Below are 12,053 nucleotides of genomic sequence, written 5' to 3' on the forward strand. Positions count from 1 at the left end.
AGCGGGAGAGGAGAGGGGGGAGCGGGTGTAAGAGAAGGGGGAGCGGTGAGAGAAGGGGGAGCGGGAGGGAGAAGGGGGAGCGGGGAGGGAGAAGGGGGAGCGGGAGAGAGAAGGGGGAGCGAGAGAGAGAAGGGGGAGCGGGAGAGAGAAGGGGGAGCGGGAGAGAGAAGGGGGAGCGGGAGAGAGAAGGGGGAGCAGGAGAGAGAAGGGGGAGCGAGAGAGAAGGGGGAGCGGGAGAGAGAAGGGGGAGCGGGTGAGAGAAGGGGGAGCGGGTGAGAGAAGGGGGAGCGAGAGAGAGAAGGGGGAGTGGGAGAGAAGGGGGAGCGAGAGAGAGAAGGGGGAGCGAGAGAGAGAAGGGGGAGCGAGAGAGAGAAGGGGGAGCGAGAGAGAAGGGGGAGCGGGAGAGAGAAGGGGAGCGGGAGAGAGAAGGGGGAGCGAGATGGGCATGAATGCATAAAGAGATATACAGAGAGAGAGAGAGAGAGAAAGAGAGGGAGAGAGATGTGGATAGATAAATACATTGAAAGATCAGAAACAGAGGGATGAATGAACGGACAGATAAGAGAACGACAGAAGGAGAGAGAGAGAGAAACATGGCTATTGTAGAAAACAGAGTGATATATTGGTCAGGCAGAAAGGGGCTTCCTACCTGCGGATGTCTCTGATGTCCTCATGGCTGGCAGTGTGGCTGGCCCCCTTGTGCAGGCGCATGGAGCGAGGGGTGGTGGGAGGAGACGTCTCACACTGGATTGTGGTCTTGTCGTCCTGGGCAGACTAGAACAACACGGGGACACTCAGTCAGTTACTGTCTTCTAACGGGAAAAGGGGGTAGAGGAGGGGAGCTTTTATAAAGCGTCTCTTGCTTCTCTGTATGGAATCGATGTGGAGGACGGAGGAGAAGACAGACTAGTTCTTCAACCTAGAAAGAAGAAAATAAGTCTCCCCTCGCTTTGTGACATGTTCATTTCAGGATGTTCAAGACACTCAGGGTTTGGGAAGTGTAGAGGTGAGACACGTGTGGAGGGACACACCGAAGGAAAGAGTGAAGGTTAGGTAAGCTAGGGAGTGTGGGGTTGGGAAGTCACATTTTAGGGGGGTGTAGAGTCTAAACTACAGGTTATGGTTGGGAAGGTGCAGACAGACCGGCAGGCAGACAGACAGGCAGGCAGGCAGGCAGACAGGCAGACAGGCAGGCAGACAGGCAGGCAGACAGGCAGACAGGCAGACAGGCAGACAGGCAGACAGGCAGACAGGCAGGCAGGCAGGCAGGCAGACAGGCAGACAGGGTAGAGGCCAGAGAGAGAGAGCAGTAACTAGCGTGGTCTCTAGATTACCTTCCTGCGGTGCTTGCGCAGGTCACTAGGCTGAAGCATGGCAGCGGAGGAGGAGAGAAGAGAGGACGTTAGATACACACACTACCAGCAGAACAGAAAGCCCAGCACAGGCACACACTACACAAGGTGTGTGTGGAGGAAGAGTGTCTTCCAAAGACACACACACACACACACACACAGACTAAAATGAAAAAGTAGAGCCCAACATGCACCCGAGGACAAAACTGTGGAAATCAGGTTGACCATGTTACACACACAGTCCACCCCATTACCACCACCCTGCATTACCACATCACTCTACTGTCTCCCCCTACCACCACCCTGTATTACCACATCACTCTACTGTCTCCCCTACCACCACCCTGCATTACTACATCACTCTACTGTCTCCCCCTACCACCACCCTGTATTACCACATCACTCTACTGTCTCCCCTACCACCACCCTGCATTACTACATCACTCTACTGTCTCCCCTACCACCACCCTGCATTACTACATCACTCTACTGTCTCCCATTACCACCACCCTGCATTACCACATCACTCTACTGTCTCCCCCTACCACCACCCTGTATTACCACATCACTCTACTGTCTCCCCTACCACCACCCTGCATTACTACATCACTCTACTGTCTCCCCTACCACCACCCTGCATTACTACATCACTCTACTGTCTCCCCTACCACCACCCTGCATTACTACATCACTCTACTGTCTCCCATTACCACCACCCTGCATTACCACATCACTCTACTGTCTCCCCCTACCACCACCCTGTATTACCACATCACTCTACTGTCTCCCCTACCACCACCCTGCATTACTACATCACTCTACTGTCTCCCCCTACCACCACCCTGTATTACCACATCACTCTACTGTCTCCCCTACCACCACCCTGCATTACTACATCACTCTACTGTCTCCCCTACCACCACCCTGCATTACTACATCACTCTACTGTCTCCCATTACCACCACCCTGCATTACCACATCACTCTACTGTCTCCCCCTACCACCACCCTGTATTACCACATCACTCTACTGTCTCCCCTACCACCACCCTGCATTACTACATCACTCTACTGTCTCCCCTACCACCACCCTGCATTACTACATCACTCTACTGTCTCCCCTACCACCACCCTGCATTACTACATCACTCTACTGTCTCCCATTACCACCACCCTGCATTACCACATCACTCTACTGTCTCCCCCTACCACCACCCTGTATTACCACATCACTCTACTGTCTCCCCTACCACCACCCTGCATTACTACATCACTCTACTGTCTCCCCTACCACCACCCTGCATTACTACATCACTCTACTGTCTCCCATTACCACCACCCTGCATTACCACATCACTCTACTGTCTCCCCCTACCACCACCCTGTATTACCACATCACTCTACTGTCTCCCCTACCACCACCCTGCATTACTACATCACTCTACTGTCTCCCCCTACCACCACCCTGTATTACCACATCACTCTACTGTCTCCCCTACCACCACCCTGCATTACTACATCACTCTACTGTCTCCCCTACCACCACCCTGCATTACTACATCACTCTACTGTCTCCCATTACCACCACCCTGCATTACCACATCACTCTACTGTCTCCCCCTACCACCACCCTGTATTACCACATCACTCTACTGTCTCCCCTACCACCACCCTGCATTACTACATCACTCTACTGTCTCCCCTACCACCACCCTGCATTACTACATCACTCTACTGTCTCCCCTACCACCACCCTGCATTACTACATCACTCTACTGTCTCCCATTACCACCACCCTGCATTACCACATCACTCTACTGTCTCCCCCTACCACCACCCTGTATTACCACATCACTCTACTGTCTCCCCTACCACCACCCTGCATTACTACATCACTCTACTGTCTCCCCTACCACCACCCTGCATTACTACATCACTCTACTGTCTCCCTCTACCACCACCCTGTATTACTACATCACTCTACTGTCTCCCCTACCACCACCCTGTATTACCACATCACTCTACTGTCTCCCCCTACCACCACCCTGTATTCCCACATCACTCTACTGTCTCCCCTACCACCACCCTGCATTACTACATCACTCTACTGTCTCCCCTACCACCACCCTGCATTACTACATCACTCTACTGTCTCCCTCTACCACCACCCTGCATTACTACATCACTCTACTGTCTCCCTCTACCACCACCCTGTATTACCACATCACTCTACTGTCTCCCCTACCACCACCCTGCATTACTACATCACTCTACTGTCTCCCTCTACCACCACCCTGCATTACCACATCACTCTACTGTCTCCCTCTACCACCACCCTGTATTACTACATCACTCTACTGTCTCCCCCTACCACCACCCTGTATTACTACATCACTCTACTGTCTCCCCTACCACCACCCTGTATTACCACATCACTCTACTGTCTCCCCTACCACCACCCTGCATTACTACATCACTCTACTGTCTCCCTCTACCACCACCCTGCATTACCACATCACTCTACTGTCTCCCTCTACCACCACCCTGCATTACCACATCACTCTACTGTCTGTCTCCCCCTACCACCACCCTGCATTACTACATCACTCTACTGTCTGTCTCCCCCTACCACCACCCTGTATTACTACATCACTCTACTGTCTCCCCCCTACCACCACCCTGTATTACCACATCACTCTACTGTCTCCCCTACCACCACCCTGCATTACTACATCACTCTACTGTCTCCCCTTACCACCACCCTGCATTACCACATCACTCTACTGTCTCCCCCCTACCACCACCCTGCATTACTACATCACTCTACTGTCTCCCCCCTACCACCACCCTGTATTACTACATCACTCTACTGTCTCCCCCTACCACCACCCTGTATTACTACATCACTCTACTGTCTCCCCCTACCACCACCCTGTATTACTACATCACTCTACTGTCTCCCCCTACCACCACCCTGTATTACTACATCACTCTACTGTCTCCCCCCTACCACCACCCTGTATTACTACATCACTCTACTGTCTCCCCCCTACCACCACCCTGTATTACTACATCACTCTACTGTCTCCCCCTCTACCACCACCCTGCATTACTACATCACTCTACTGTCTCCACCCTACCACCACCCTGCATTACTACATCACTCTACTGTCTCCCTCTACCACCACCCTGCATTACCACATCACTCTACTGTCTGTCTCCCCCCTACCACCACCCTGCATTACTACATCACTCTACTGTCTCCCCCTCTACCACCACCCTGTATTACTACATCACTCTACTGTCTCCCCCTACCACCACCCTGTATTACTACATCACTCTACTGTCTCCACCCTACCACCACCCTGCATTACTACATCACTCTACTGTCTCCCCCTACCACCACCCTGCATTACTACATCACTCTGTCTCCCCCTACCACCACCCTGCATTACTACATCACTCTACTGTCTCCCCCTACCACCACCCTGTATTACTACATCACTCTACTGTCTCCACCCTACCACCACCCTGCATTACCACATCACTCTACTGTCTCCCCCTACCACCACCCTGCATTACTACATCACTCTACTGTCTCCCCCTACCACCACCCTGCATTACTACATCACTCTACTGTCTCCCCCCTACCACCACCCTGTATTACTACATCACTCTACTGTCTCCCCCTACATTACTACATCACTCTACTGTCTCCCCCTACCACCACCCTGCATTACTACATCACTCTACTGTCTCCCCCCTACCACCACCCTGCATTACTACATCACTCTACTGTCTCCCCCCTACCACCACCCTGCATTACTACATCACTCTACTGTCTCCCCCTACATTACTACATCACTCTACTGTCTCCCCCCTACCACCACCCTGCATTACTACATCACTCTACTGTCTCCCCCTACCACCACCCTGCATTACTACATCACTCTACTGTCTCCCCCTACCACCACCCTGCATTACTACATCACTCTACTGTCTCCCCCCTACCACCACCCTGTATTACTACATCACTCTACTGTCTCCCCCCTACCACCACCCTGTATTACTACATCACTCTACTGTCTCCCCCTACATTACTACATCACTCTACTGTCTCCCCCCTACCACCACCCTGCATTACTACATCACTCTACTGTCTCCCCCTACCACCACCCTGCATTACTACATCACTCTACTGTCTCCCCCCTACCACCACCCTGTATTACTACATCACTCTACTGTCTCCCCCTACATTACTACATCACTCTACTGTCTCCCCCCTACCACCACCCTGCATTACTACATCACTCTACTGTCTCCCCCTACCACCACCCTGCATTACTACATCACTCTACTGTCTCCCCCTACCACCACCCTGCATTACTACATCACTCTACTGTCTCCCCCCTACCACCACCCTGTATTACTACATCACTCTACTGTCTCCCCCCTACCACCACCCTGTATTACTACATCACTCTACTGTCTCCCCCTACATTACTACATCACTCTACTGTCTCCCCCCTACCACCACCCTGCATTACTACATCACTCTACTGTCTCCCCCTACCACCACCCTGCATTACTACATCACTCTACTGTCTCCCCCCTACCACCACCCTGTATTACTACATCACTCTACTGTCTCCCCCTACATTACTACATCACTCTACTGTCTCCCCCCTACCACCACCCTGCATTACTACATCACTCTACTGTCTCCCCCTACCACCACCCTGCATTACTACATCACTCTACTGTCTCCCCCTACCACCACCCTGTATTACTACATCACTCTACTGTCTCCCCCTACCACCACCCTGTATTACTACATCACTCTACTGTCTCCCCCTACCACCACCCTGTATTACTACATCACTCTACTGTCTCCACCCTACCACCACCCTGCATTACTACATCACTCTACTGTCTGTCCACGTTCAAACATACACTGCCTGTGAAATCTGGGGAAATCACACTGAGGTCAAAGATCAGAGGTGGGAGCAGAGTGAAACCACTGCAAAGCACACTCCGGGAGGGGGAGGGGTTCAGTCTGCTGGTAGCTAATGGCTAAGCTACTGCTTTATGGGGTCGCTCTCACACACCGACCGTGCTCTCACACACCGACCGTGCTCTCACACATGGGTGTTCTTTAAAAAAAACATGAGTATTAATTGGTTTAAGTTGATAAAGGAAATTAAACACACCACAACAGGACTGTTGACCTAAAGCAACAGGACTGTTGACCTAAAGCAACAGGACTGTTGACCTAAAGCAACAGGACTGTTGACCTAAAGCAAAAAGACTGTTGACCTAAAGCAACAAGACTGTTGACCTAAAGCAACAGGACTGTTGACCTAAAGCAACAGGACTGTTGACCTAAAGGAACAGGACTGTTGACCTAAAGGAACAGGCCTGGGTAGTGTTCAGGGGGCACAACACGAAGAAAACCAGCATCAACGTGTCCAATTCTGTTTTGAAATGTTTTGCCACGGTGCGCCCTACTGAACACAACCTAGGACTGTGGTAATAATATGTGACTCATGTAATGTGACAGTGGAGTGAGGCAGCCAGGGATATGCGACTCGTGTCATGTGACAGGGGAGTGAGGCAGCCAGGGATATGGGACTCGTGTCATGTGACGGGGGAGTGAGGCAGCCAGGGATATGGGACTCGTGTCATGTGACGGGGGTGTGAGGCAGCTAGGGTTGATGTGCCCCTGCATGCCTTTTCTCCAGCTTGGCATCTCTAGAGTAAATAAACAAATGGAGTAGCAGCACATATTTCCACGAAAGGTTCTCCTAGTCCTGCTCCGAACACAGGAAGAGATAAGAGAACCAGGAAGAGGAGGGGGGGTGAGGGGGAGGACAGAACTCAAACGCAGAACTTAATCAAGCTGAGGGGAAAATACCTCATTTAACTCTGTCGTGTCTGAAATGAAGTCTGAATTGAGCACAACAAGGCTCTACTTTAACTGATATCAAAATCAACAGCCATTCTGTCTGGCGTGTGATGAGCTAACAGCCATTCTGTCTGGCGTGTGATGAGCTAACAGCCATTCTGTCTGGCGTGTGATGAGCTAACAGCCATTCTGTCTGGCGTGTGATGAGCTAACAGCCATTCTGTCTGGCGTGTGATGAGCTAACAGCCATTCTGTCTGGCGTGTGATGAGCTAACAGCCATTCTGTCTGGCGTGTGATGAGCTAACAGCCATTCTGTCTGGCGTGTGATGAGCTAACAGCCATTCTGTCTGGCGTGTGATGAGCTAACAGCCATTCTGTCTGGCGTGTGATGAGCTAACAGCCACTCTGTCTGGCGTGTGATGAGCTAACAGCCACTCTGTCTGGCGTGTGATGAGCTAACAGCCACTCTGTCTGGCGTGTGATGAGCTAACAGCCACTCTGTCTGGCGTGTGATGAGCTAACAGCCATTCTGTCTGGCGTGTGATGCGCTAACAGCCATTCTGTCTGGCGTGTGATGAGCTAACAGCCATTCTGTCTGGCGTGTGATAAGCTAACAGCCAAACAGTGTTTTCACATTTGCTCTGCATCTTCATTGGATAAGCTACCTGCCTGATCTTTTTCTGAAGTCCAATGGGGGCCCAGCATTCTAGGACAACTTCAAAACCCTCCCATGAGAGGCTAGTGAACAGCTAGTGATTGCTGTGTGGCCCCACAGATGGACCGTGGGACAGGGGGCGGTGTGTGTGAGTGCGACCCCAGGCTGACTGAACCCTGCCTGGGGAAGAGAGAACTAGGGTAGGGGGTGGTACCTGGAAGTAGCATGGAGCATTGCTACAGGCAGGGGGGGCAGGTAAGCTAATGCTAGCAGCAGGGTAGGGCAGGTAAGCTACTGTCTGCTGGTGGGACAGAGACCTCTGGATCACATAGGGGTTATAGAGGTAGTGCTGGGGGAACACAGGTACAGATTACACACACACACACACACACACACACACACACACACACACACACACACACACACACACGTCACCTACCAAATACAACATGTCAAACTAGTAGCAAGTTCCATGAACATGTCACAAACACTGAACAGATGAAAACATTAGATTCTAACAGACACAGATCTGACAGCACATGAAACAGATCTCCTGTGGACTTGCATGAACAGATGAAAACAGATTCTAACGGACACAGATCTGACAGCACATGAAACAGATCTCCTGTGGACTAGCATGAACAGATGAAAACAGATTCTAACGGACACAGATCTGACAGCACATGAAACAGATCTCCTGTGGACTAGCATGAACAGGGGATGGTATTATGATCCAATAATGAGACATGACAGTTAGTGAAGCTAAAGGAATGGAGAGAGAGAGCAGAGATGAGATAGACAAGAGGAGGATGATGTCATTCTAGAGGAGGATGATGTCATTCTAGAGGAGGAGGATGATGTCATTCTAGAGGAGGAGGATTGAAAGGCTGCTTGTTTCAGAGAGGAAGAAAGAGGAGCTGGTTGATCAACATGGATGGACTGAAGCTGAATGAGTAAAAGGAGGCTGATGATGGATGGAGTGTAGGGCCCAATCTCAAATCCCCCCTAAACCCTACGCCCTAAACCCTACGCCCTTGTGCAGAAGTGAGAGGATTTAACAAGCGTATGTAATATGACGAGAGCTCCACTTGTTCTTTGATAGGCTAGGTGGAACTTACACCAATCAAATCCTCTCAGATCTCCACAAGGGCATAGGTTTCTCTCTCACCAGGGTCATGACTCCCATGCGGTCCATCTCTCGGTTGGGGCTGCGGTCGGGGATGCGTCGCGGGGTGGAGGAGCCTGAGCCAGGGGGCGACGAGCCCCCCATGGAGGAGGGGGGGATGGAGCTCATGGAGCGGAAGCGGCTGCCCCCCAGGCTGTCCCCACTGCCCACACGGCTCTCGATCTCCTCTGCCAGCATGGCTGTGTTCTCCTTCTCCTCCTGAATCATCCTGGAGGGGGGTGGGGGGGAGGAGAGAGAGAAGGGAGAGGAGAGACGGGGAGGAGTAGGAGAGACGAGGGGGAGGAGAGCGAGACGGAGGAGAGACGAGACGAAGGAGATACGAGACGGGGGAGAGACGAGACGAAGGAGATACGAGACGGGGGAGAGAGGAGAGACGGGGAGAGACGGGGGAGAGAGGAGAGACGAGAGAGAGTAAGCGAGGGGAGGGAGAGTAAGCGAGGAGAGGGAGAGCGAAAGGAGGGAGAGCGAGAGGAGGGAGAGCGAGAGGAGGGAGAGCGAGAGGAGGGAGAGCGAGAGGAGGGAGAGCGAGAGGAGGGAGAGCGAGCGAGCGAGAGGAGGGAGAGCGAGAGGAGGGAGAGCGAGATGTTAGTGTTAGCATCTCCTTGTTTTCTCTAAAATGAAAAAGGGAAAATGTTTCTCATCAGATTACTAGAATGACATCTCCAGAATGATGTTGAAATACGTCCAATATGCTGATGGTAGGGGTGTGTGTGTACCTGATCTCGTTGTTGATGGCGTCCAGCTGCTCCTGCAGCATGAGGGCCAGGGTCTGAGCGTCGGCCTGGCCGGCAGGGGACAGCAGGTCCACTGAGCTGAAGATGGTCTCGCGCTCATCGTCCTCCAGGTCTGACGTGTCCAGATCAGACTCAAATGCCTGAGCAACGTTGGCCAGAACATTAGCCTGCTGCACGCGCTCCCACTCCTGTTCATTCAGAGTCTGGACCTGAGGAGAGAGGGGGGTGGGAAGAGAGGAAAATAAGACAATGTGGGAGGGAGGGAGGGAGGGAGAATTTGGGAGTGAGAGCGAGAAAGGGGGGGGGGATGTGGGAGGGAGAGAAAGGGGATGGAGTGAGAGGAAGAAAAAGTTACAGAGAAAGTTAGTCTAACCGTATCGAACAGTCCAGAATACCTTTAAGCCAGGCTCTGTAAAACACTCCACAGCAATGACTACAGACCAACACTATCAAATCAACCTCTCCATCATCATCATTATTATGGTTGTCTTCACTCTGACTTACATGTCTCTGATGTCCAGAGAGGAAGCAGAGAGAGAGAGAGAGAGAGAACACCATCAGATACAGAACAAATGAGAGAGGGAAGGAGGGAGAGAGAGAACACCATCAGATACAGAACAAATGAGAGAGGGAAGGAGGGAGGGAGAGAACACCATCAGATACAGAACAAATGAGAGAGGGAAGGAGGGAGAGAGAGAACACCATCAGATACAGAACAAATGAGAGAGGGAAGGAGGGAGGGAGAGAACACCATCAGATACAGAACAAATGAGAGAGGGAAGGAGGGAGGGAGAGAACACCATCAGATACAGAACAAATGAGAGAGGGAAGGAGGGAGGGAGAGAACACCATCAGATACAGAACAAATGAGAGAGGGAAGGAGGGAGGGAGAGAACACCATCAGATACAGAACAAATGAGAGAGGGAAGGAGGGAGGGAGAGAACACTATCAGATACAGAACAAATGAGAGAGGGAAGGAGGGAGGGAGAGAACACCATCAGATACAGAACAAATGAGAGAGGGAAGGAGGGAGGGAGAGAACAGTTTGTGGGCCGGAGATGACTTCAACACAGACAATATATATCTGAGCTGAATGATCTGGAACATCAGTATCTAAGTCCACCAGACAGACAGACACCAGCTGCCAATATTCCATTTAAACTGTCCCTCACTAGGACACACAAAGCTGCAGGGGTTCACCTTGGAGGGTTCGTCCCGTAGCGCGGCGAGACGCCCCTTCTGGGGCCTCCTCAGCACCAGCGCGCTGCCGTAGTGGTCCGAGTGGCTGTCCATCATGGAGGAGGCCGACACCGGGTACCTGAAGTCTGGGGTGCTGCCTTGGTGAGACCGCCTGAGAGCGCACATACATCACACACACACACACACGCACACACACACACAAACGCAAGGACAGACACGCAACACACACACACACAAAATAGATCAATCACAAAGAAAAGAGGTGGACAGAGAGGCCAGAGCACTGGCCAATCATGTGTGGGCCAGAGTCCAGGGCAGCCAATGAGAAAGCTGATTATTTTACCCATGGTGCAGCAGTGAGTTGCTCCTGTTCCTGCCTTGCTCATTCTCCGCCCGCATTGTCTCAATCTGGATCAATAGCTGCTCCTGAAGGAGGGAGAGAGGAGGGGGAGGAAGAGAGGGAAGGAGGGGGAGAGGAGGGGGAGGAAGAGAGGGAAGGAGGGGGAGGGGAGGGGGAGGAAGAGAGGGAAGGAGGGGGAGAGAAGGGGGAGGAAGAGAGGGAAGGAGGGGGAGGAAGAGGGGGAAGGAGGGGGAGAGGAGGGGGAGGAAGAGAGGAAAGGAGGGGGAGGAAGAGAGGGAAGGAGGGGGAGAGAAGGGGGAGGAAGAGAGGGAAGGAGGGGGAGAGAAGGGGGAGGAGAGGGAAGGAGGGGGAGAGGAGGGGGAGGAAGAGAGGAAAGGAGGGGGAGGAAGAGAGGGAAGGAGGGGGAGAGGAGGGGGGAGGAAGAGAGGGAAGGAGGGGGAGGAAGAGAGGGAAGGAGGGGGAGAGGAGGGGGAGGAAGAGAGGGAAGGAGGGGGAGAGTAGGGGGAGGAAGAGAGGGAAGGAGGGGGAGAGAAGGGGGAGGAAGAGAGGGAAGGAGGGGGAGAGGAGGGGGAGGAAGAGAGGGAAGGAGGGGGAGAGGAGGGGGAGGAAGAGAGGAAAGGAGGGGGAGGAAGAGAGGGAAGGAGGGGGAGAGAAGGGGG

At 52.5% G+C, this 12,053-nt stretch overlaps 1 protein-coding gene across 23 annotated transcripts in view; it reads right to left on the reverse strand.

Annotated features, from left to right (window-relative positions):
* The window catches only part of LOC115203624 (liprin-alpha-1), an 83,265-nt gene that overhangs the window by 17,593 nt on the left and 53,619 nt on the right, over positions 1–12,053 (reverse strand). For 18 of the 23 annotated variants that reach the window (XM_029768471.1, XM_029768473.1, XM_029768472.1 and 15 more), the window contains exons 13-19: positions 11,377–11,459; positions 11,034–11,184; positions 10,337–10,342; positions 9,815–10,041; positions 9,081–9,306; positions 1,335–1,364; positions 650–774 (exon numbers count right to left, since the gene is read on the reverse strand). In XM_029768471.1, the coding sequence (XP_029624331.1) occupies positions 650–774; positions 1,335–1,364; positions 9,081–9,306; positions 9,815–10,041; positions 10,337–10,342; positions 11,034–11,184; positions 11,377–11,459 (848 nt within the window). The remainder of the gene's footprint in view (positions 1–649; positions 775–1,334; positions 1,365–9,080; positions 9,307–9,814; positions 10,042–10,336; positions 10,343–11,033; positions 11,185–11,376; positions 11,460–12,053) is intronic. The other 5 variants (XM_029768493.1, XM_029768483.1, XM_029768474.1 and 2 more) reach the window with 2 other exon arrangements.

This window comes from Salmo trutta, chromosome 12 (assembly GCF_901001165.1).
Source record: "Salmo trutta chromosome 12, fSalTru1.1, whole genome shotgun sequence".
Classification (NCBI taxonomy): Eukaryota; Metazoa; Chordata; class Actinopteri; order Salmoniformes; family Salmonidae; genus Salmo; species Salmo trutta.